General features: G+C 44.5%; 1 protein-coding gene across 3 annotated transcripts in view; it reads right to left on the bottom strand.

Moving 5' to 3' along the window:
• Positions 1-24,794, bottom strand: part of ctdp1 (CTD (carboxy-terminal domain, RNA polymerase II, polypeptide A) phosphatase, subunit 1) — a 284,685-nt gene extending 259,891 nt beyond the window's left edge. The window contains exon 1 of one of the 3 annotated variants that reach the window (XR_005943330.1): positions 24,237-24,789. Coding sequence is in view for 2 of the 3 variants with exons in the window: in XM_041190089.1 (XP_041046023.1) it covers positions 24,237-24,616 (380 nt within the window). In the remaining variant the exon portion in view is untranslated. Of the gene's footprint in view, positions 1-24,236 lie in introns of all 3 variants that reach the window. The other 2 variants (XM_041190089.1, XM_041190087.1) reach the window with 2 other exon arrangements.
• Between the last annotated feature and the right edge of the window lie 648 nt (positions 24,795-25,442).

The following is a 25,442-nucleotide window of genomic DNA, read 5'->3' as shown; positions in this document are numbered from 1 at the left end:
ACGTTACATGTCCAAACGGCATTGCAATAACCACTATCTTTTTACGGTCACAACCATGGCTTTAGCTTTCTGACTTAGATTTTCGCTGCTGTTGAAAGCACAAACCAGGAATGAAAAAAAATTTATATTTTTCAGCCAAAAAATTTCATGCCCCAAAGCATTCACACTTCCTGTCAGCAGCATTTCTTCTCTGGAGGTGCAGGAAAACACCAGTAGTTGGATCTCCAGTTACAAACAGACTTAGTGTCACCCAATTTATATGGGAGCTGCATCACAAGTCCCAGTAAGAATGGAGAATTTTGAGTCACTCCCCTGTCAATCACACCCGGAGACCACACAGCTGCAAGTGACTGGGTTGGATGTTCTGCACATAATTTGCATTAAAAACCAAGGCTGACACTCCTGTGCAGTACTGAGGGAATGCTGCCCTGTTGGAAGGTACTTCTTTCAGGTGAGATGTTAAACCGCATCTGCCTGCTCGGTGAACTACTTCGAAGAAAAGCAGAGGAGTTATCCCGGTGTCCTGGCCAATATTTATCTAGTCATTAACTGTCTGTGGGATCCTGCTGTGTGCGTATTGGCTGCCATGTTTCCCACATTACATCAGTAACTACACTTCAAAAGTATTTCATTGGCTGTAGCGCTCTGAGGCATCCAGTTGGTCAGGGGAAGCACTATATGACTGCAACTCTTCTCTTTATGTAACTATCCTCCACTCACTGCATTTTGTCGGGGCATTTGCTGCAGTTTCCAGCAGGACTTTGTTTCCTGCAGCCGGTGGAAACTCTTTTTAACTAAACTTTGCTTGCTTTGCTGTAAAATACACTGTTGCAATTCTCTCTGCAAGTCATGCTGCCCAGTGTCCAACACATCAGAGCATCTAATGACGCTACAGTATTAGCCATTGTATTTACAGCAATTCCCCTAGAGGTGGAGCATCCATGCTGCAGTATAAATGTGACATGAAGTGGCCCAGCACTGCGTTTGAATAATTTTTAACTGATGGTTGTTCACTCTGTTATATTTGTACTTCAACCCTCAAAACTTCGTTACAGCTAATTAAATTTAAGCAAATAAGTGTTCCTACAATTCAGTGTTTAATCGCATTCGTCAAACTTCTTCCCACACCCACATTCATCATTCAGTACTGCAGATGTTAAGGAAGTTCGCTTTCTCTATACACATCAGATGGTCATGAGTCATTGAGGATATTTAGTCTAGTGCAGCTGATCAAGGTTACACTTCCAACTGTGAGCAGCTTGATCTAAACCCGTAACAGGGACAACCAACATCCCTGCCTCTGACAATGTCTACAATGGGGCTATATACACAAAAGAGGGGACTGCAAATGGAAGCTTTGAAAATAAACTCCCAGTTTGTCCATCACCTCCCTCTAAGACGCTCATAAACCTTGCTTCCCAATCTAAGGGACGGACAAGAAACCTGAGCCCACGCAATCTGGGATCGCTGCACAACTGTGCCCAAGGGTCAATCTTCTGCTGCTGGCACCACAAAAACCAACTGCACCTTCTCAAGGACAGGCAGAAAATTGGGTATATGCCATGGGAAGTACAAGGGGCACACCTAAGGCTCACCGGCAAACAGCACCGCCGCATCAGCAGTTTCCCCAAGAGTACTAGATGTTGATCGGTGAGATGCATTTAAATTAGATCCTTACACATCTGTGGGATGAAGTTTAAAAACAAGCTAGCGACATTAGATCAAACTCACTTTCACTGCAGAAACATTTTGTAGCTATCAATTGTTAATGGCATGTTAATTATACTGTTAAGATACACAGGCGAAGGGCATAGTTTAATTAAGCGTTTTGAGCACGTATAAATAGGGGACAGCTGGGACACTGTGGAGTGGGAGGAGATCGATGAGAGTGAACAAAGTCAATAAACTCTCTTAGTAAAGAAAAGCTCTGCGTCTTGGTTTTGTTCTATGCACGCCAATATCACAGGTGTATATCTTCAATTCCTCCGTGTATTTATGAAATCAGGGATTTTCATTTTCCACGTACTGTCCAGGAACAAACACATTTTGGATAAACAGAGGTTAATTATTTCTTGAAGACAGAAATGCCACTTCAGAGTGAGTGGCACAGAATTACAGAATGTTACAGCACAGGAGGCCGCCACTCAGCCAGTCGAGCCCTTGCCAACTCATTCCTCGCCCTCACCCTTTCCCCGGAAACCTGAAAATTTCCATCCTTCGGTTGCTTATCTACTTCCCTTTTGGAAGCCACGATTGAATCTGCCTCCAAGCCCTTCACAGGCTGAGGATTCCAGGTCACAACCACTTGCACCAGGGGAGGCGACAGGGTAGTGGTATTGTCACTGGACTAGTAGTCCAGGGACCCAGGGTAATGTCCTGAGGACCTTGGTTCAAATAAAAATCTGAATTCAATAAAAATCTGGAATTAAAAGTCTAATGATGTTGTTGATGTTGTTAATGATGTCGATTGTTGTAAAAGCCCATCTGGTTCACTAACGTCCTTCAGGGGAGGAAATCTGCCATCCTTACTTGGTCTGGCCTACATGTGACTCCAGACCCACAGCAAAGTGGCTGACTCTTAAATGCCCCCTGAACAAGGGCAATTAAGGGTGGGCAATAAATGCTGGCCTAGCCGGCAACAGCCACATCCATGGCATGAATAATTTTTAAAAAGCCTCTCCTCACATGCCTTTGATTCTTTTTGCCAATCATTTTAATACACAATTATTGGCAGTGTCAAGATTTCGGCTCAGCCATGGCACCACCACCAAGATGTGGGGAGGGGTGGGGAAGACAAATCACAGAATACCTTCGAGATCAAAGCAAAAGGGAACTCAAAAATCACCAGATAACGATTCTAACACATACGAGCATATGAATTAGGAGCAGGATGAGGCCACTCAGCCCCTCGTGACTGCATCACCATTCAATAAGATCGTGGCTGGTAACACGGTTGCAATAAGCAAGACTAACCGACCCCAATTAAGGTCCAGTTACTGTTCCTAAAGCAATAAGAACAGAAAATGCTGAAAAGACTCAGCAGGTCTGACAGCATCTGTGGAGCATGACCCTTCTTCACAGCTCTCCATAGACGCTGTCAGACCAGCTGAGTTTTTCCAGCATTTTCTGCTTTATTTCAGATTTCCAGCGTCCACAGTATTTTGTAGTTCCTAAAGTGAGGCTTGTTTTTTTTTGACCAAGCTGGCAGATTTCCTTTCCTCTAGCTTTTCCTTAATGGCAATCGGACAGCTTGTTACTGATAAACGGGTTTCAAATGTCCATATTTTTTCTCAAAAAACATTTCATTTGAATTCTCAAGCAGACACGATGGGGTTTGAACCGGGTTCTCCGGATTACTAGTCCAGTAACATAACCTCTATGCTAGCAATCCTACTGCTTTGTTTTTTAAAAAAAGGATTCTATTTGACTCAAATCTCAGGTCAGAGTTATGGAACTTCTTGATCACAACATAGGGTTTAAGATTCATCCAACTCTGACCTGTTCCATCAAAAATCAAAGAATATTTTTAGCGATGTACAAGGAATAGATCAAAGACCAAACAGGTTAAAAGGTCTTTAAAGTTTTTTTTCTTTTTTAAAAAAATCAGGAAATTGTATACAGGATACATAATTTTTTTATCACTGAAAATTCTGCACCAGTTACAAATCCAGTTAAACTGGTTCTGGACTTTTTAAAGTAGAATTGTGAAATAATTCAATTCTTGCAAAGCATTTTGGCCGAGAAATGGATCGAAACCTTTGGGAAAAGCAGGTCTCCAGGGAAGGTTTAAAAAGAGCATTTTGGAGGTTCTACTGAGTGACTAATGTAATCATAACAACCAAGCAAGAAATGGGATATGAATCAAGGAATCTGCTTTTAAATCCAGCAGGAGCTGCTTGCTAGCCCTTTCACCTCTGACTGAAGCTTTGAGTCACTCTCCAAGAAGTAAGCACTTAATTTAGAAGTACTGAGTAGTTAGACAGGCCTTATTTCTTATGAGCCATTAAATGGGGACCTACATCTGCTTGTTCACATGAGTATCAAAGATCCCAGAACACTGCGCAAAGAAAAGAAACGAGTCCTTCTTGTGTCCCTCTTCAAATGCACTGTTAAAAAGCATTTATTCGGTCACTCATCTCACGGTTATGGGAGCTTTGGGTGCCATGTTTCTCAACAAGACAACAGTGACTGTACTTCAGAAGTAATTCTCTGCCTGATGAAGGGGAAGCTGGATAAAACGTGAGTCAATACTTTATATTTTTCGAAACTGAACAAATGTCTGGAAAAGATCGCCACCCACGGGGCATCTGACTTCATTTATGGATTGAAGCCGCTCCCCTGTCTCAAGAGGGAACAAAAGGAACCTTCCAGTCTGATGTATCAGTGCCCTCTCCTGAAACTAATTCAAAAGAGCCATCTCAAATTGAATGGGTCAGTCAAACACAAAGACACCAGATGGCTCAAAGATGTCAAACGACCACACAGGGTGTTTGGAATAAACAGACACATCACTATTTGTTTGAAAAAAAAAGGACTTTGAACTTGTGGAAATCAGATGGTGAGAAAACCATTTTGGTTGTCTGCTTTTAAACCAGAAGCTGCTTGCCAAGAAAGGAAGAGAGAATTCCACCAAAAGCCATCAAACAAGCAATACCTTGAAAGTGGGAGGATTTCCCCCCAACCACAAGTTCACCTGACAACCAATCTCCTGGAAATTCAACTACAAGAAACCTCACAGCTTACTAAGAATCCTTTGCTTTACCAGGCTTTCACTTCAACTTTAAAGCATCATCTCCATCTAAGAAACCACAGGCCTGCCACAAAAGGGACTGGGATCATTATAAGTTGCAACGTGCTGTTTTACCTTCATCTGTATCTAACCTGTATGTGTTTTTTTTTATTATTTGAAGGGACATGGGCTTCACTGGCTAGGCCAGCATTTATTGTCCATCCCTAATTGCCCTTGAGAAGGTGGTGGTGAGCTGCCTTCTTGAATCACTGTAGTCTATGTGGCGTAGGTACACCCACAGTGCTGTTGGGGGTGGGGGGTGGGGGGGGGGGGGAGTTCCAGGATTTTGACCCAGTGACAGTGAAGGAACGGCGACATATTTCCAAGTCAGGATGGCGAGTGGCTGGGAGGGGAACTTCCAGGTGGTGGTGTTTCTATCTATCTGCTGCCCTTGTCCTTCTCGATGGTAGTGGTCATGGATTTGGGAGGTGCTGTCTAAGAAACCTTGGTGAGCTTCTGCAGTGTGAGAATGCATATGAGACGTCACATTTTAAAAATTCGGGGCAAGTGTGTAATAATAAATAATCTTTATTTTGAAGCTCACGAACAGCTTGCTGCTGAAATTATTTAATTGGGATTGACACTCTGAGGGTAAGAAAGCACACACTTTTTACATACCAACATGCTGATTACAGACAGTGAAAAGGAACACAAATTCCATCTGTGATACTGTGCTCTACAGTCTACGTAACACTATATAATTCATTAGCTGCGTAGCACTCTGGGACATTTGGAGTGTATTAAAAGGCACTGTTTTTTATTGACCTGTGTGTCTAACACCACCAGTGGCGAACACAGTCAAATGCTTTGTGGTGCCAATGTCAATGGTCATCTAGAGAACACAGATTCTCTTAATGGATCAGTAAACATGTATTGGGAATCTACTGAGACACTTTGAGGTAACAATCAGCACACAATGCATATGAACAAAGCTAACATACACATCTATAAGGGTACAAATATATTATAACATATGTACATGCACAATTATTGCATTCAGTTAAATAAGTACAACAAAAATATTTAAGGCAGAAAACTTGTGAAGGTACTTTAAGAGGGGAGTGGGGACTAAACAAAATCGGAAAAAACACAGAAAACAGACACTTGCATTTATTCACCTCAGTGTGTCCCAAAGCGTTTTACAACCAATGAAGTGCTTTTGAAGTGTAGTCACTAGTGTCATGTAATAACTGCAGCAACCCAATTGTGTACAGCAATCTCCCACAAGTGAGATAATGATTAGATGATTAGTTTTTAAGGTATTGGTTGAGGGATAAGTATTGGCCAGGACACAAGGAGAGAACCTCCCTTGTTTAATTCAAAAAATGCCATGTCCACATCCACCCAAACCAGCTACGGTTTACCGTTTCCTCCCAAAGACAGCACCTCAGACAGCGCAGCATTCCTTCTGCATTAGGAATATCAGCCGAGATCTTTGTGCTCAAATCTCCAGGGTGAGACTTGAACCCGCAACCTGGTGACTCAGAGGCACAAGTGCTATCAACTATGACATTATAGGAAGTCACAGTGAACTTGAAGGGAATAATTATGAGGCGACCGAAATACTTTCCATCGGTGTCCATCATTTTGAAAGCACCTTGGAACATTTTTCTACAGCCGCACAACCATGTCAAAAGGGGCTGGGTAGAGGAGACTGGTGTCCCACGAATCTCACTTATGACTCCAGGACGACCAGCGGTCGTAGCACGGGATTTTGGCTCTACAGTGGTGCAAATTTGAGTAAGGGACTCATCAGCTTCAGCTGGAGTGCTGTGGGGGTATCACCTCTTCTAATGTGCATGAAGACTGGGAAGAGCGGATGAGGCAGAAGACCCTAACAAATTAGTAGGACAATGGCTCAGAAGGCAAAGGCCAGCAATGTGGGTGGCACATCTGGGACACCGTCATGATGTTTAGTAAAGGCAAGTGGCCAATCACCTTTGAAGAGTCTGGGACTCATTTCCCATGGTTAGTCATGGAAAATCATCGACATACTATGGAGTAGCTGGAATAGCTACAAGCAGGACAGGGGCAAGGCGCTATGTAAATGCAACTACTGTTCTTTTCTAGAGGCCAAGCCTTCAGAGGACTTGTACTCTCAATTCAACCCAGAATGGAATGGAGCTAAGCTTTCAATCGGGGCTTCTAATGGGCAGCCCCAATCAGATCAAGGTCATGTTCAGTTCCCAAAGGTCCAGGCTCATATGTTCCGATGGCAAGAATGCAGCTTTATCGCTAACACAGAACGATTTTTTGAAGTTGCCACTCTCTGCTCAGAGAGAGAGAGCAAATAATGGATTGAGAAAAATGGTTGCTCTGCTCTGCCAGTAGGACCACAGGGCACAGAGTTTAGGTTAGTGAAGGAGTGAATTTAAAACTGAAATTAGAAATGAACTTCTTTATTCAAAGGATGATAAACATTTGGAAACTACTGAGTAAAAGAGCAGAGTCAAAGGGATTCGTGGATTCAAAATACCAGCCTGAGAGAGTTGGGGTAGCACAGAAAGAAGTTTTGATGGGTCAAATGGCCTTTTTTGATCATTGACCCAAAATATTTCAACTTGTTTTCACCATGAATTCAAGTCCATCTTTCCCAAAATTCCATTCGAATATCTCCGGTTTGGTTTCCATCCCTGTCAAAGCCCCAAAAGCAGCCCCAACTAAAGTTAGACACAACATTCTCTGAGACTGTAACCTTGAATGGTCCACAGCCTCTTTGACCTCTCTGCATTTGTCAGTGTCATTCTCTTCCATTCACCAGCTCATGGGCCGACCCATGCTCGGTTCCACTCTTGCCTATCCTATCCTATCACCCTCAGCAATGACTTCTCTTCCTGTCTTGTACCATTACCTTCAAAGTTGCTTTGCCATCTAGCCTTGGCCTCCTCCTCTTCCTTATCTACATGATACTCCTCGGTGACATATCTGCACATACGTGATCAGCTTCCACACGTACGTTAAAGAGACCCATCTCTATCGCTTCCCCCACCTCTCTACTCCTCCGCTCTGTGGTTGTCAGCAGTGATGACATCCATTCTTGAAAGAGCTCCATCTTCCTCCAGTTAAACAATGTCTTCGGTTCCCACCACAAACTCCATACTTTTTCCACTGATCCCAAACCTCTCCCAGGCCACCATCTCAGACTGACCCAGGCATGAAGCTCAGGGTCATCCTGACTGCAAGCCGAGTTTCCAGCCACATATCCACTCTGTCACAAAAACCATCAATTCCAGCCTCCTAAACATGGCCAACTTCCATCCCAGCCTCAGAATATCTGCTGCTTAATCCTTCAAGCCATGCCATTATTAACATCAAACTTTGTGAACTTCAGTTCATCAAAAACTCTGCCACATACATTTCATCCCACACCGAATTTCCGCTCATGCATCACCCCTGCCCCCATTAACTTACACGGACTCCCACTCCCCAAACACCTCCAATTTAAAACCCTTTGTGGCTCCTCATCTCTGTAACCATCTTCAATATCCCCACAAGTTCTGTTCCACCAACTCAAGCCTCTTGTGCATCTCAAACCACCTGCACAGCCCACATTCCACACCCCCCCCAAAACCAAACCCACCATTCCTTCACCTACCACTGGCGGCTGTGCCTTTAGCTGTCCATGGCCCATGCTCTGGAGCTCCCTCATTAAACTCACCGCCTCTCCACCTTTAAACCCACTTCTTCCACCAAGCTTTTAGGCCCTTGACTAAACAGCATCTTCTTTGGCGAGATATGCATTTGTTTTTTTGTGTCTGATGATGTCTGTGAAGAGCGTTGGAACATTTCTCAACATTGTAAGTGCCATATAAATGCAAGTAGTTTCTGTTATCAACAAAACAGTCAGAGCTGCCATCTTTCAGAAGAGACGTTAAACCAAAGCCACATCTGCCTTTTTTGGGACCATTTTGAAGAGCAGCGGAGGTTGCCCCGGTGTCCTGGCCAACATTCAACCCTCAATCAACATCACACACAAAAGAAATTCTGGTTATTAACAAATTGCTGTTTGTGGGAGCTTGCTGTGCCCAAATTGGCTGCCACCATTCCTTCAAAACAACAGTGACTGCACTTCAAAAGTACTTCACCAGCTGTAAAGCGGTCCTGAAAGGCACTTCATAAATGCATGTCTTTCTCCCCTTCTAAGATTATTTTCTATAGGTACACAATGTTTTTGAGGTTAATGTGCAGGCATGCTCTTTTAATTATCCAGTCATTACCTTTTAATTAGCCAATGACTTGGAAAATTAAAAGGACTTATAGGGATAAAATGAATACAAGGCTTTCAGAAAAAAGTGATTTGTAAACAAGGTGGAAATTTATAACAACCAACTCATTCAGTCAACAACTGGCGTTCCTATTCTGTCACTGAACGTCCTAACAGATCGACAATATTTATTCAATTGCTAAAGATACCCTACAGGGCATTTTTCTGAAAATTACAGGTTGCTGCAGCAAGGAACACAAACCACAAGTACATGGCTTACAGCTGACAAATTACTGCTGCAAATTACATCTGATGGAAGGCTGTAAAACAACATAATCCAGCATCAGCAAAATGAGTAAGCACAAGTGTGGGGTTGGCGTGAAGATCATCTTGGGTTTGCACTGTATCTTGAAGGTAATAAAACATCCCAAGGCATTCCACAGACATGTAATCAAACATAATTTTATCATATAAAGAGATATTAGGGCATGTGACCAAACGCTTGGTAAAACAGGTAGGTTGTAAGCAACATGTTAAAGGAGGAGAGGTGGAGAGGCAGAGGGGTTGAGGGAGGGAGTTCCAGAGCTTAGGGTCTTGGCAACTAAAGGCACAGCCTCCAATGGCGGAGCAATGAAAATCAGCAGTGCACAGTCAGAATTGGAGGTGTGCAGAGATCTCAGAGTGTTGCAGGGCTGGAGGAGGTTAGAGACAGGGAGGGAGGAGTGAGTCCATGGAAGTATTTGAAAACAAGATGAGAATTTTGTGTGCCAGTCTCAATCATTGATTTGCACAATGGAGAGGTGGGGGTGGGGGGGGATTTACCATTCCAAAGTGAACACACACACACACATAGGTAGCATTAAATTCACTAAAGTGCAAGATTGGTCTGGTGAAATGTCCACACTGTAGGCATTTTAACAACACCCCCGCCCCCCCTTTCAAACTGAACAATTATAAGTTTTGTCCTATGCTTTATTTGTGCCTCAAGAAAGTATTTGAGTTCTGTACCATTGAGTACAGATTCATCAATCATTGTGGCAGCGGTAAAGCAAAACGTACCATACAACACACATTATTTACATTAATCATGGGCTATACACTTATTTTCCAATGGTATTCTGGAACTAATTTGTACCCAAATTGCAATAACCTGATTTGCATTCTATTGTTCTGAATTTTAGTTTTAGTCATGATCTGTTAACTGAACCTATTCTATCGTGTAAACTTAAATTCATTGAACTCATCAAAATGATCATTTTTCAGAGTCTCCCTTCTTTAATTCTAATGCACAAAGATACATTCTGGAAAGATGGCAAGTCCAGCAGGATCAAAGCATAGGAAGGCTCTGAAGCCAATTCGAAATGTGCCAACTATGGATTCAATCTTAGGCTGTTTGGAATATTTCCCACCACATGTCAAAAATTGGCCTGCTTATCGGAAAGGCAAATAGGTGGGTCCCCCAATAGTTCTGCCTATCTTTAAACAAGTTCTGAGCAAGGAGGAGGACACGAGAACTGCTCATCTCCTTCAGATCTACATTTTGTCTGTCAGTGCACAGAATTTAACCCCTTATCTATTTCCACTGTGGAACTGCAAGAAGTCCTTGAAAGCAGGCACTATATCATTATTACATGCAGTCTCCTACTTCCAGAATTGTTACTGAACAGGAGGCGGCCATTTGGCCCATCGTGTCTGCACCAGCTCTCCGCATGAGCTATTCACCTAGCGTCATTCCTCCACTTTCTCCCTCTAGCCCTGCACATGCTTCCTTTTCAGATAATAGTCTAATTCTCTTCTGAATGGTTTGATTGAACCTGACACCACCACACTCTCAGGCACTGCAGTCTAGACCTTAACTACTTGCTGAGTGAGGAAGCTTTTCCTCATGTCGCTTTTGCTTCTTTAGCGGATTGTATTAAATGTGTGCCCTCTCGTTCTCGATCCTTTCACGAGTGGCAACAGTTTCTCCCTATCTACTCTGTCCTGACCTCTCATGATTTTGAATGCCTCTCTCAAATCACCTCTCAGCCTTCTCATCTCTAAGGAAAACAGTCCTAACTTCTCCAAACTATCTTCACAACTGAAGTTTCTCATCCCTGGAACCATTCTCATGAATCTTTTTCCTGCACTCTCTCCAATGTCTTCCCATCCTTCAGTGCAGTAAATCAGTCAGTGAAGTGGCATACCCTTAAACCCACAGCTCCCACATTCCCAAAACAAATCGCAATGAGTAATTGGTGGTTCTAATTATCATCTGATTCTGCACCAGGATAATGTACCCACGTCTTGATCTTACCCCGCACTTCCCCATTCTCCTCCCAGTCCATAACATCATTGAGTTATCTGCCTACATATTGAAAATACCATCAACCCACCATGGGAATTAATTTTTTTTCAATATAGCATTCACTTTCCACCACCTACCTGTATAATTTAGAAACTCAAGGCACTCACTGTTTATTCACCTTCAACTCAATGCAGAAACAAAATTAGCCCAATCTAGTGGCCAAGTCACACATATTCTGAAGTGCTGTTGCCACCCCACACTGTCACCAAAACATGGCCTTCATTAACAAGCTCAAAAGGATGACAGGCTGAGCGTGTCTTATCCAGATGCAAACCTGAGTCCTAAATCCAGCACTCAACCCAACAAGCTATTTGACCGCAATTTATCAGAGCAAGTTGCTTTATAACCTCCATTTCAATTCTTTATGAATTAATCCGATATTGGCCTGCATTATTCGCCTTTGAAGTTCCAATCTCACCCCACCCCAAATAAGTAAATAAAGCCCCACGGCACATTAGGTGGTTGCTCAGAATATAAGGTTGCAAGCCCTCAAACGCCTTATCCGGAGATACCTGAAGTGTATGTCTGAAAATAAGGAGCAAGCTACAACCAAAAGTCACCCTACAAGTACTTTTCTTCCGAATGGAAAGTTAATGGGAAGATTTTTTTCACTAAACCATGATGGTTTTGCAAGTAGGTGCCTTTTGTTTTTTAGATTTACAGTTAAGATTTGGCAGAACTAATATTCAGAATTGAACAATTTGTTAACAAGATTCAATGAAGCTTTCTTCCCCCTATTCATTAGCTTGCTGTTTGCAGGGCGGTGCTCTTCTCAGTGTATTTTCATAGCCCTATCTGCATCAAATCATTCTTTCTGGTCTCTTTATGACCTTGCTGTAAACGTGAGCTCATACAAAACTCTGCTTCCCACAATCCTAATTCCCACCAAGTCCCATTCAACCATCACCCCTGAGCTCACTTGACTACTTTGGTTCCTAGTCCTGCAACGCCTCAATTTTAAAATACTCATCATTTTCAAGCCCCTTCACAGCCTCAACCTTCCCTAGCTCTGTAGTTGCCTACACTACCCTCCGAGATCTCTGCACTCCCCCAACTCTGACACTTGTGCATCCCCTATTTCCTTCACTCCACCACTGGCGACTGTGCCTTCAGCTACCTTGGCCCTAAGCTCTAGGATCTCCCCTTAAACATCTCAACCTCTATCTCGTCCACCACCTTAAGACGCGTCGTAAAACTTAACTCTTTTATTAAGCTATCAATCACCTGTCTTAACATTTCCTTACGTAGCTCAGTGCCAAATTGTAGGACTGTTTAGTTACATTAAAGGTCCTATATAAATGCAAGTTGTTGTTACCAGTAAAATTATTTTTTTTAAAACACAGCAGCCATGGAGGCACAGGTAAAACTAGCAAGCATGCTGGCCTGCAGTTTTCAACTGAAAAATGGATACAAGTATTTCACTTAAGAAGCAATGGGAGACCAAACTACTGTGAAAATAAAGATTAGATCCGATCTTGGACGCAATTATACAACAAATTTTGCTAAAAGAACAAGCTTGCATTTTATATAGTGCCTAAACAAACTAATCATAGTATCTTTACAGTGCAGGAGGCCATTTGGCCCATTGAGTCAGCACTGGCTCTCTGAAAGAACTTTGCACCTTGTCCCACTCTCCTGCCTTATTCCCGAAGGACATCCCAAAGCACATTACAGCCAAGAAAGTAGGTTTGAAGTGCAGTCACTGATTTAAAGTAGGGAACATGACAATCAATTTACACATGGCAAGCTCCCACACTCAGTAATTAAATACATTTCAGGATGATTTTTTTTAAATTATGTTGGTTGAGGGAGAACTTCTTCCTCAAGTAGTTCTATGGGATCATTTACATCCACCAGAAATGGTATACAGGACCTAGGTTTAATATCTCGGCACCTACGCCAGTGCAGCACTCCCCCAGTCCTACACTGGAGTGTCAGCCTGGATTATGTACTCAAGACTCTGAACTGGGGCTTGAACCCACAACTTTCTGACTCAGAGGTGAGAGCGCTACCACTCAACCAAAACCTGCACTCGGTAAAAAAGGAAAATATGAGCTCCTGAAGAGGTTGACAAGTTTACCCAGTGAGTAACTTGAACCATACAAACCAGGAGCATCCCAGAATTGAGCCCTGGTCTGCAACGAGTTGGTTCAAGTGGAAATTGTGGCCCCTACAATCAGCTTTCGGGTCCCCCCCCACCGAGTTAGGAGTGGGGTAAGATCTTCCAAGGCTCTTGCTCCTCATCCCTGTCCCAATATCACTGCTGAAAGTGTAGGTGCTTGTGTGGAGGGTGGGCTGAAGACAGGACTAGTCCCCATGGTCAAGCAACTGGGGTAAGGCCGCAGATCAGCCCTGATCTCACTGAATGGCAGAAAAGGCCAGAGGGGCTAAATGACCTCCTCATGGCCTCATGTCTCTGGGCCGAGACCTTTGGTTCCGATATGAAGAATGAGCAAAATGCTGAAATTGTCCATATGCACTGGGGAAAGGCTGGCTTATTCCCCACTGGAGATTTGTAACCCAGCATCTGGTGATGAAGCAGATACTGATGGCCTCGCAAGATCCAATCACATGACCTTACAGTCGGAATGGCATGACATCAGATTTATGTTTCACTGCACGTTACCCCAGGGCTAAACATTTTAAATTAAACTTAAAAAGCACAATAGGGCCCAAAAACTATAGTGAGCTACTCCCTGGCATTATGTATGCGATTGTTGGCAAAACACAAACCAGTCCGCGCCCTTTAATCTCTCATTTTTAACTGCGATGACGCTGCTATTGAAATCTACAGTACATTGAGTTTAAGATTCCCAAATCTGCCTTGTTTGGTGCACTCTGTTTGACCCTTCGCAAGACACAAATCAATTAGTCACAGTCACGAATGTGATGCCTGCAACAATGAGCTGATGGGTGTTGGGAGTCAGTTTAACCATGAATCAGAGCCCAAGTGCTTCAATGAGTTGGAGATTCCTTCCTTTCTAGCGTAAAGCACTTATTACCACACTGTGAGCATTTTAGGCTTTTGCCACGTACAAATGGGAGCAGCATTTGATCAACAGAATTGTTTAATTCAAGCAGTTCTGTCCTTTGGGAGTCTTCCCTAAAGCCTACAGGCATATGTCATTTCATTAGAAGATACATCAAGTGTGGTTTCGAAATGTTTCTCCCTCAAGAGTAGGCCTTAAGTTATGTTGACAGCTTGTCACACAAGACAGCTTTGGGTCGAGAATTTCATTAACCATCACACTGCTTGTCATTGTAGAACCTGCTACGTGCATTGAGATAACAGCTCCTAAATTACACCTCCTTAAAATTTCAGAGTTGTACAAAACGTGCCCATGGCTTGTATTTCACTCATTTCTTGTTACAGCAGAACCTCTAATTACCCAACACACAGGCAAACCTTTCACAGACAAACATTACCCAAATTCAAGAGGCATAGCAAAGCTGGGGATGGGCGTTGGCCTTATTATACATACTGCTCCTTGGCCAAAAAATTCCCTCTTGCACTCCAACTAAAACAAAAACCAGTTTCACTGTGCAGCTAAGTAAAAAAAAAAAAGAAATCCAACAGCTGTGTCCAGAAATTCTGTTTTCAAATCCTTCCATGACCTTGGCCCTCCCCAGCTCTGTAATCTACTCCAGCTTCACGATCCTCCAAGATACCTGTACTCCTCCAATTCGGGTCTCCATTGCGTTCCCAATTATTTTTATCATTCCACCATTGGCGGCCGAATTTGCTCCCTAAATCACACCGCCTCTCTACTTCTCTCTCGTGCCTTAAAGCCTACCCTGTTGATAAAACATTTGGTCATCTGTCCTAATATCTCCTTATGTAGCTCTTTGCCAAATAATGTGTTATAACACTCCACTGAAGAGCCTCTTGATGTTTTACCATTGAAATACAAGTATTATTATTGTCTCCAAAAACTTGCCAAGCCTCCTTTGACAGCACCTTCCAAGCCCAAGACCACTACCACCTAGAAGGGCAAGGGCAGCAGATGCATGGGAACACCACCAGCTGCAAGTTCCCCTCCAAGTCACACACCATCCTGACTTGGAAATATATCGCCATTCCTTCACTGGCGCTGGGTCAAAATCCTGGAACTCCCTCCCTAACAGCACTGTGGGTGTTCCTACACCACATGGACTGCAGCGGTTCAAGAAGGCAGCTCACCACCACCTTCTCAAGGGCTAGGCCAACCCTGGCCTAGCCAGCGATGCCCACATCCTATGAATGAATTTTTTTAAAAGTCTCCTTGTCTCAATTATCTGCTTGTCTGTGAGGAAATTTCTGAGTTATGAAGGTAAAGTTGAAACCAGGAACTTGATGTATAAAGAATCCCACATTCAACCAACTGCACCCCTTACTTATCAGCACTAACTTTTTTTTAAAGATATACCTTTCAGATTGAATTTTAAAGGAATAATAATTTTTAAATTAAACCAATAAATCATTTTGCACTTCTAACTAAACATAATGTTTAAGAATGAACTTTGGCAGCATATTTGACCCTGAGATGAGCGCCCAATCACATAGCCACACATCATAGGAGCATAAGGGTTAGGAGCAGTAGTCCATTTGGCCCCTCGAGCCTGTCCGCATTCGATAAGGTCATGGCTGATCTGAACGTGGCCTGATACTCCACTTTCCTGTCTGTCCCATTTAACCCTCGACTCCCTCTGTCTATCAAAAATCTATCCAACTCAGCTTTGAATAAATGCAATGACCCAGTCTCCACTGCTTTCTGAATAGGAACACAGTAATCATGAAGACGGCCTGTTTCCACTTCCCTAACATTTCCCGGCTCTGTCCCTGCCTCAACTCACCTCCTGCTGAAACTGTTGTCCATGCATTTGTTCCCTCTAGGCCTGCCGTTCCAATGCACTCCAGGCTAATGCTTGGTTTAAATTTCAAACAATGCTTGTCAGTTAACAGTCCGTCACCATAAACCGGTGCATTCCCCACGGCAACACCTCAACCAATCAGAATTCACTTGCCAACCAATCAGCGCTCTCTTCTCATACAATATAGAGTTGTTGTTTCCCCTGACATTGGTATTCTTGCGATTGTCCTGACGAGTGCAAGACAAAAAGCTTCGACAAAATGTCTTTTTTCAGCTATACTCAAGTTCTGTACTGCCAAACGACTACTCCTTTAGAATAGTACCCCATTGTTAAATCTTTGTTACCCTGATATAACTTTATTTGAAAGCAGTTTAGGGCCTTTCATAAATTTCTGGTTTGTGCCAGGTTTTTTTAAAAGGTTGTTAAATTCAACAGCCGTGTTTGTTAACAGTGATTCTATTATTTTTTTTTGTGGGGTGATGGGGTGAGAAAGGGACCGAAATGTTTTTCAGTAAAAAAAAATACTTAACAAGAAGATAATCGCTAGAGAAAATCTTCACTGTTAGGCTTTAATGAGAGGCATATAGGGAGCAGCTAAATAAATACATGAGGGGGAAAGGTACAAAGGGACATGCAGATTGGCTGAGATGATCTAGGGTGGGAGGTGCTGATATGGGGCACAAACACTGGTTGAATAGCCTGTTTCTACACTGTAAAATTCTACATAAAGCAATTGAGCAAAACAATTAACTGCTTACTTTTCCATTTATTGCTGCATTTTTGTACTTTTTTGAAAATGATGTAAAGAGAACAGTAGTCATGTAATTTCAATTGACAAACAGAAGATAGTGACTAGGATAAACATGCATTTGTATTCTTTCTGAGTTGGTGTCGACCTTAGCTATCCTACTTTTATAACAAAAATATATAGAAAGAGCGTTTTTTTTAAACAGCAAAACCGACAAAGTACATTTTTTGAGTTTAAAGCAATACCCAACAGTCCTCTGATCTTGTGAGAGTCTGACCAAGGTAAGATAGGTCCGCTGGGATATTCGTTTGAAAGAAGACGTGCATTTATATAGCGGCTTTCACAACCACCTGACCCCTAAAAGAGATTTGCATACAAAGATGTCTTTTTTGGAATCGTTGCCACCAATGTAATGCAGGAAACACAGCAGCCAATTTGTGCACAGCAAGCTTCCACAAACAGCAATGTCTTAACGGTCAGGTAATGTGTGTTTTGCGCCATTGGTTGCGGGATTAAATATTGACCAGGACCCAGGGATAACTCCCCTGCTCTTCTCGGAAGAGAAATCCACGGGATCCTTTACGCCGATCTAAGGCAGCAGATAGGGAACTCAATTTAACATCTCATCCGAAAGACGGATTCAGTACTCGTAACGTCCCACGTGGTACAGGGAGAGATGATAAACTTCGTAATGAAGAGGGTTTTGGCCAGAACGTCACCACCATTTATTTGATTATCAAAAATAATAGAAACTGGAGGGTTGCCAGGCCATAGCTTCACCAAGGGTTCCAAGTGATGGGCAAAGATGGAAAACAAACCTTCAGTGTTTTGCAGCAACGTGCTGAACCCCAGATGTAAGAAAATGCAAAAAAAACATGGGAGAGAATAAAGGAGAAGGCAGAAGCTGTACTTCACTGTGATACTGAGGGTGTGCTGCGTTGTTGGATTTGCCAACTTTCAAATGAGATGTTAAACCAAGGCCCTGTTTGCCCTCTCAGGTGGGCACAAAAGATCCTGAGACACTATTTTGAAGACTAGCAGGGGAGTTCTCATACCACCTTGGTGAACTTACCAACGTCACTTAAAAAACAGATTACCTGGTCGTATCTCATTGTTTGTGGGATCGCACTGTGTGTGTAAAGTCACTTCCACACTTCTCTAAAGGACAACAGTTGACTGTATTTTACTGTTTTTGGGAAGGTTAAAATCAAAAGCAGAGAAAGCAGGTCAAAAGATTTGTGGCCCTGGCCGTGTGTGTGTGTGTCACATGGCCATTGTAAGAAAATGTCCTCATGTTCTCAACTCAAACTGCATTGGAGATCTGCTAGTTATAATCTAATCTACAAAACCACAAATCAACAGATCCACAATTCCAATTGTTTTTTGAAGAGACATTTGTGTATTCATTAGAGTATAGGCTATGCTATATAAGGATTTTCCTTTGTAAATAACATCAGACACTGTTTTCAACTTTGCAATGATGCAAAGTGCACAGTTTCAGTAAGGAATGAAGTTGACTGAAATCAAAGCAGGAACTTTAATCAAGTAGTTTCACACCCCTTTGGTGGTGTATCAACTGCATCACATTGGTTGCCAGTGCGTTTCAAAGTTTAAATGTTCCTAGACAGTCCAATTCACTGTCAAATAACTATTTAAACTTTAAAGAAGGAAAAGAAACACTTGCATTTATATAGCACCTATCACAATCACAGGACATCCCAAATTGCTTTGCAGCCAACAAAGCACTTTAGAAGTGTGGTCACTGCTGTAATGTAGGAAATGCAACAGGCATTTTGCACAGAGCAAGCTCCCACGAACAGCAACATGATAATGGCCAGATTATCTGTTTTTGCGATGTTCAGTGAGGGATAATATTGGCCAGGAGACCAGGGTGAGCTCCCCTGCTTCTCTCTGAAATAGTGCCGTGGGGTCTTTTAAATTCACCAGAGGGGCAGACAGGTTTAACGCCTCATCCAGAAGATGGCACCTCTGACGATGTAGCACTCCCTCAGTACTGCACTGGAGTGTCAGCTTTAATTTTTCTGCGCAAGTCCTGAAGTGGGAATTGAACCAACGACCATCTGACTCAGAAAAAAGGAGTGCTGCCAACTGAGTCACAGCTTACGCTAATGTTAACATTCCCAGAGAGCCAACTATCACAATGGCCTTTTGTTAACAATACAATTTGACAAACACTGGGCTGGCAATAATGAAGAGGGACGGAGGTCTTGTGGCGCAGTGAGTGGAGTCCCTGCCTCTGAGACTGAAGCTCCGAGTTCAAATCCCACCCCAGGATTTATTGGCAACGAAAGGAGCGTTCATGATGAGGCCAAGCAAGTTGGTAATCTATCTGCTAATCCTTCCATGGCAGGCAATAAATGCGGGAGAGATTTCTGACCAGCCATTACTGACAACACACCTTGCCAGTATACAGCTGAACACCCTCCTGAAAAAAGCATGAGGAGGGCCACATCCTACACCGGGTGAAGAAACATAGAAAATAGGAGGAGTAGGTCATTCAGCCCTTCGAGCCTGCTCCGTCATTCAATATGATCATGGCTGATCCTCTATCTCAACACCACACTCCCACTCTCACCCCAAATCTCTTGATGCCTTTAGAGTCTAGAAATCTATTTCCTTCTTGGATATATTCAGTGACTTGGCCTCCACAGCCCTCTGTGGTAGGGAATTCCACAGGCTCACCACACTGAGTGAAGAAGTTTCTCCTCATCTCAGTCCTAAATGGTCGACACCATATCCTGAAATTGTGACCCCTTGTTCTAGAAACCTCCCCCCTTCCCAGCCAGAGAAAACATTATCCTTGCATCCAGACTGTTCACCCCCGTCGGAAGTGACGAGGGCATGCAGACACAGATCTCATTTTCCAGGATCAAGCTAATCAAGTTTACCTCAAGTCCGCCGGTAGTATATTAGTGGGAGAGTAACAGTGTCTAAGTGAAGGGAAGAAAAGTCTCACTTCCACTGAGCACAACTGTTAAATCAACATGGAACAGGCAGACTTGATGTACACTGCACATTCAGCTCAGCACCACTTTCTGTTGGTATTAAAATGCAAGTTTAAGCAACTTCTCGTGTCCTGGAGGACCATGTGTGCAGGAAGTACTGTCAGCTGGTGGAGTGCAAACTCTGGGTTTCAGGGCCTGAGCAGCAACTGGCAACCGAGAGGCTGAGAGCTTTGCAGGATGGCACATTTCAGGAAGTGCTCAACCTCACAGCTGAAGGGTGGCGTGCAGGCAGAGAGGGAATAGGTGACTGGCCGACAGTCAAGGAGGACCAGGCAGGTCGTACAGGAGTCCCAAGTGCACCTCACTCTCCGACCGGTATTCACTTCTGAATACCGGTGAGCGTGATGGTTCATCTGGGGGAGCGCAGCCACAGCCAAGTCCACAGCAGGGCATTGTCTCAGTTGCACAGGGGAGCAGAAGGACTGGGGATTGGATAGTCAAGAGGACAAACAGACCGCAGCTGTGAATCCAGGATGACGTGTTGCCTCCCTGGTTGCCAGGGTCAAAGATATCACTGAGTGGTTGCAAAGCACCTTGGGGAGCAGGGTGAACAGCCACCAGTCACGGTTCACGTTGGTACAAATGACATGGGAAGAAAGAGGGATGAAGTCTTGCAGGCAGAATTTAGGGAGCCAGGAAAGAAGCAGGACCTCAACAGTAGGAATCTCCGCATTATTTCTGGAGCCATGCACTAATAAGTATGGAAATAGGAGGATAAAGCAGGTGACTGCGTGGCTGGAGTGATGCTGCAGGAGGGAGGTGGGACATTTAGATTCCTGGGACATTGGGACCGGTCTCGGGGCGGGGGAGGTGGGACCTGTACAGGTCGGACGGGTTGCAACTAAATAGAGCTGGGGTCAGTGCCCTGGCACAGCAGTTTACTCATGCTACTGGAGAGGGTTTACACTAACTTGGCAGGGGGACAGGAACCAATGGCATTAGGAAGGAGAAGCAAGGTCCACAAAGAATTGAGAGAGACGGATATTACCAGAATAAGGAATGGTGAGGTATTAGGTAGGTTCAGAGTAAGAGGGAATACAACAAGGTCTCAGTTACTATGCATAGATGCAAACGCACAAAGTGTGATGAATGAGGATGGTGAGCTGCAGGCACAGATGGCCAAGTGGGAATATGATGTTGTGGAGACCTGGCTCAAAATAGGGCAGAATTGGGTACTAAATATTCCTGGATACAAGGAATTCAGGAAAGATAGGAAAGGCTACAGGTGGCTCTGATGATTAGGGAGAATATTATGGTGATGGAAAGAGAGAATGCCCTAAAATGGTCAAGGACAAAATCCATTGCCTTTGAGTTAAACAGTAGAGGTACGTTTACTGTACTGGGTGTATTCTGAAGGCCACTAACCAGTGGGAAACATATGGAGGAACAAATCTGCAGGGAAATTACAGACAGATGCAAGAACTACAGAGCAGTTATAATGTGGGACTTTGATTATCCTCACAGAAACTGGGATAGCAAAACTGTTCAGGAGAATTTTCCACATCAGTATGTTTCTGGCTTAATGGCAAAGGAGGCAATGCTGAATCTGGTTCTGAGGCCAGTCAGTTGGATCGAGTGTCAGATGGGAAACATTTAGGGGACAGTGGTGAAAGTATCATCAGATTTAGGCTAGCTATGGAAAAGGACAAGAAGCAATCCAGGGTAAAAATAATTGATCCGAGAAAGGTCAATTTCAGTGGGGTGAGAACAGATCTGACCAAGGTAAATTGGAATCAAAGATTGGCAGGCAAAAATGTAATGGAACAACGGGCTGCCTTTGAAGAGGGGATGGTTCAGGGACAGTTGAGGTACATTCCCACAAGGGGAAAATGTAGGGCAAGCAGAGTTCCCTGGATGGTGATAGAGTAACTTGAAACAAAGAAACGGGTGTATGACAGATGGCAGGTTGGTGATACAAGTGAGAACCAGGCTGAACATAGGAAAGTTCAAAGGGGAAGTGAAAAGGGAAATGAGAGGTAAAGAGTGGGTATGAGAAGAGGCTGGCAGCTAACATAAGAGGGAATCCAAAAGTCTTCCATAGACATAGAAATAGTAAAAGGAGGGATGGAGCCAATGAAGGACTAAAAAGGAGATTTACGCATGGAGGCAGAGGGCATGCCTGGGTACAAACTGATTACTTTGCATCTGTCTTTACCAAGGAAGAAGCTGCAGCCAAAGTCATAGTGAAAGAGGAAGTGTTTGAGACACTGGATGGAGTAAAATTGATGAAGAGGCGGTATTAGAAAGGCTGGCTGTGCTTAAAGTTGATAAGTCAACAGGACAAGATGGGATGCATCTAAGGATACTGAGGAAAGTAAGGGAGGAAATTGCGGAGTCACTCAGTATCACAGAACCACAATGTTACAATGCAGGAGGTGGCTATTCAGCCCACTGTGTCTGCACTGGTCATAATCTTGTTCAAAAAAGGATGCAGTGATAAACCCAACAATACAGATCAGCCAGTTTAACCTCTGTGGTTAGAAAGCTGCTAGCGATGTTGCTAAGGGACAAAATTAACAGTCACTTGGACAAATGCGGGTTATTTAAGGAAAACCAGCATGGATTTGTTAAAGGTAAACCATGTTTGGCTAATACGATTGAGTTTTTTGAGGTGGTAATATAGAGGGTTGATTAATGGGGTTGATATGGTGTGAATGGACTTCCAAAAAGGTGATAAAGTGCCACATAATAGTCTGGTCATCAAAGTTGAAGCCTGTGGAATAAAAGAGATAGCAACAGCAAGGGAAGGTATGGGTGACTCTTTATAAAACACTGATTCGGCCTCAACCGGAGTATTGTATCCATATCTGGGCACTTCAGGAAGGATGTGGAAAGGGGGTGGCAAAAAAGATTTGTGAGAATGGTTTTCAGGGTGAGGGATTTCAGTTACATGGATAGATTAGAGAAGCTGGCGTTGTCGTCCTTAAAGAGAAAAGGGTGAGGTGTGACTTGACAGAAGTGTTCAAAACCATGCAAGGTCAAGGTAGAATAGACAGAAACCATTCCCACAAGCAGAAGGGTCAAGAACCAGAAGATGCTGCTATGAAGATTACTATGCAAAGGAACCAATGGAAATATAAGGGAAAGCTTCTTTACATAGTGAGTGGTTAGAATCTGGAACACACTGCCTGACAGTGTGGTGGGGGCAGATTGTGGCTTTCAAAAGGGACTAGGATAGGCAACTGAAGTAATAAATGCAGGCGGTGGGGGGGGGGGGGGGGGAATGTGGCTAGCTGAACTGCTCTTGCATAGAGCTGGTACAGACAATGCGGGCCAAATGGCCTCCTTCTGTGCTGTAACCATTCTATGATTCTTTAAGCTGCAGCTGGACAGTCAACCGGAACTGCCTAGAGGCTTTGCTTTAAGTCGGTTACCAAGACACTGTAGGTAACAGTTAAAACAATGTTCTGTTCAGTTACACTAAAAAGTTTCAGCAGTTACTTTGCATCAGACTTTCCTAGCACCAACTTACATGAAAGCAAAATGTGAATGCCAATTAACCTGCAGATGAGAGTAACTCGGCAAATACCATTCGGGAAAGTGGGGGGGTGGGGGGGGGGGGGGAGAAATACATAAACATGACAAGGGTCGAAGCATCAATATCACATGCAAACTTATCCTCCTACAAGATTACCATACCCAACGCACATTCGTAATTTATAAACATGTACAAGAGTGGCGATGAATGCAGAGTGCCGCAATCACCTGTCAAGTCAAGTCAATTTCACTTCCCCTTACCCGGGGATGTTGCTTAACGGGATAGAAATCGTCTCAAGCACTGGTAGCACCGTGCGTTCTTCGAAAAAAAATAATAATCCAAAAAAAAAATTCACGCCCCCAATCACATCCCAGGAAAAAGCCAACGTCCTCCCCGTCCCGAAGATACACACACACACACACGCCCCTTTCCCCTCATGCGATCAGCACATGTTTTGGGAAAGCCTCTGAACGTTCGCTTCTCGTACGAGAAGTATCTCGGGAGATGGGCTGGGCTCTTGTTTCCTTTCGCCACCGCCACGCGCTGCAACTGCATCCCCGGCCCGGGCAACGTTCCATCCCATTGTGACGTGTGGTCTCCCTGTATCGCCCCCCACCCCCCGAAATCCCCGGGCAACGTTCCATCCCATTGTGACGTGTGGTCTCCCTGTATCACCCCGCCGCCCCGGATCCCCGGGCAACGTTCCATCCCATTGTGACGTGTGGTCTCACTGTATCACCCCCGCCGCCGCCGCCCCGGATCCCCGGGCAACGTTCCATCCCTCGCTCCTTACCCGCTGGGCACCACTTGGCCCGGCTGCCAGCACAGCTCCTTAACCACCCCGGCCCGGTCCGACTTCACGCGCTTCTCCTGCGGCCGAGACCGGGGCCTTTCGCGCTCGGCGCCGCTCTCCGGCTCCACGGGGAGGCAGTGAGCCAGCACCGTGCCGATCTGCACCGGCCAGCCCACCCTCACGCTCCACTCCAGCAGCCGCAGCGGTCGGGAGCCCGGGGCCGCCACTTCCAGCACGGCCCGGGCGGCGGCGGCAGCGCCGCCGGGTCCAGTCGCAGCCCCGGCCGTCGGGCCGTCCCGGTCCTGCTCCTGCTCCTGCTCTTGGTCCTGGTCCTGGTCCCGGTCCCGGTCCGGCTCCCCCGCCTCCGCCAACGCCGCCATCTTCTAACCGCTGGGAAAAGGAGGAGGTGGGGGGGGGTGAAGAAAATATAATTTCTTTTCTTTTTTTTCACAAACAAATCCTCAGCGTGCGGGACACGGAAACGCTCAAAGGCAAAATTGCAGTAAAGGGTTCACTCTTCCCGCCTGTAAACAGGAAATAATACACCCGGAGCCTGTGCAGGGAACTTCCGGTACACATGCAGGGATCTTACACTACGTCTTCCGCGACCACACTGTCCCGTTGCACGCCCGACAGACAGACCTGCATGCGAGCTGTTACTGAGCAGCCTTATCCCTCTGCCCGCCAGCAGCCCCGACACACGCGCACGCACACACACACACAAGCATCGATTCGCCTTCTTGTTGCACAAGCATTTGCAGCCTGTCATTGGCATTCAAGGAAGCCGAGCCAACAGCTTCAGCAAAGCTGACAACATCCCCCACACCCAACCCCACACAAAGAGAGAGAGAGAGAGGGAAGGGGATGGGATGGGGGGGGGGGGGGGGGAGACACTTGACAGGGTCAATAATCAGCTCTTGACAGGTTGAAAAGGAGGACTTAGACTGAAAGTGCAGTGGGACAGGGGCTTATCTTGTGGACTGTTTGGTCTGCGTGCAGGGTTACCCTGGACTCCCCAAGACACTGCCGCAAGTGGCCCAAGGGGAAAAAAAACAGGGGTTGGGGGGGGGCGGCAATATTTTTAAAAACATTTTCTTGAATGCTTTCATTTATTATCAAAGTATTGTTGGTGGGGATGAAATGTTGGAAGGGCTGGGAAAGTGTGGATATGATGAAACTTCTGGGATTATGTTGACCAGGGTTTGC

The sequence above is a fragment of the Carcharodon carcharias genome, chromosome 6 (assembly GCF_017639515.1).
Source record: "Carcharodon carcharias isolate sCarCar2 chromosome 6, sCarCar2.pri, whole genome shotgun sequence".
NCBI lineage: Eukaryota > Metazoa > Chordata > Chondrichthyes > Lamniformes > Lamnidae > Carcharodon > Carcharodon carcharias.
This window is presented reverse-complemented; position numbering and strand designations above follow the sequence as displayed.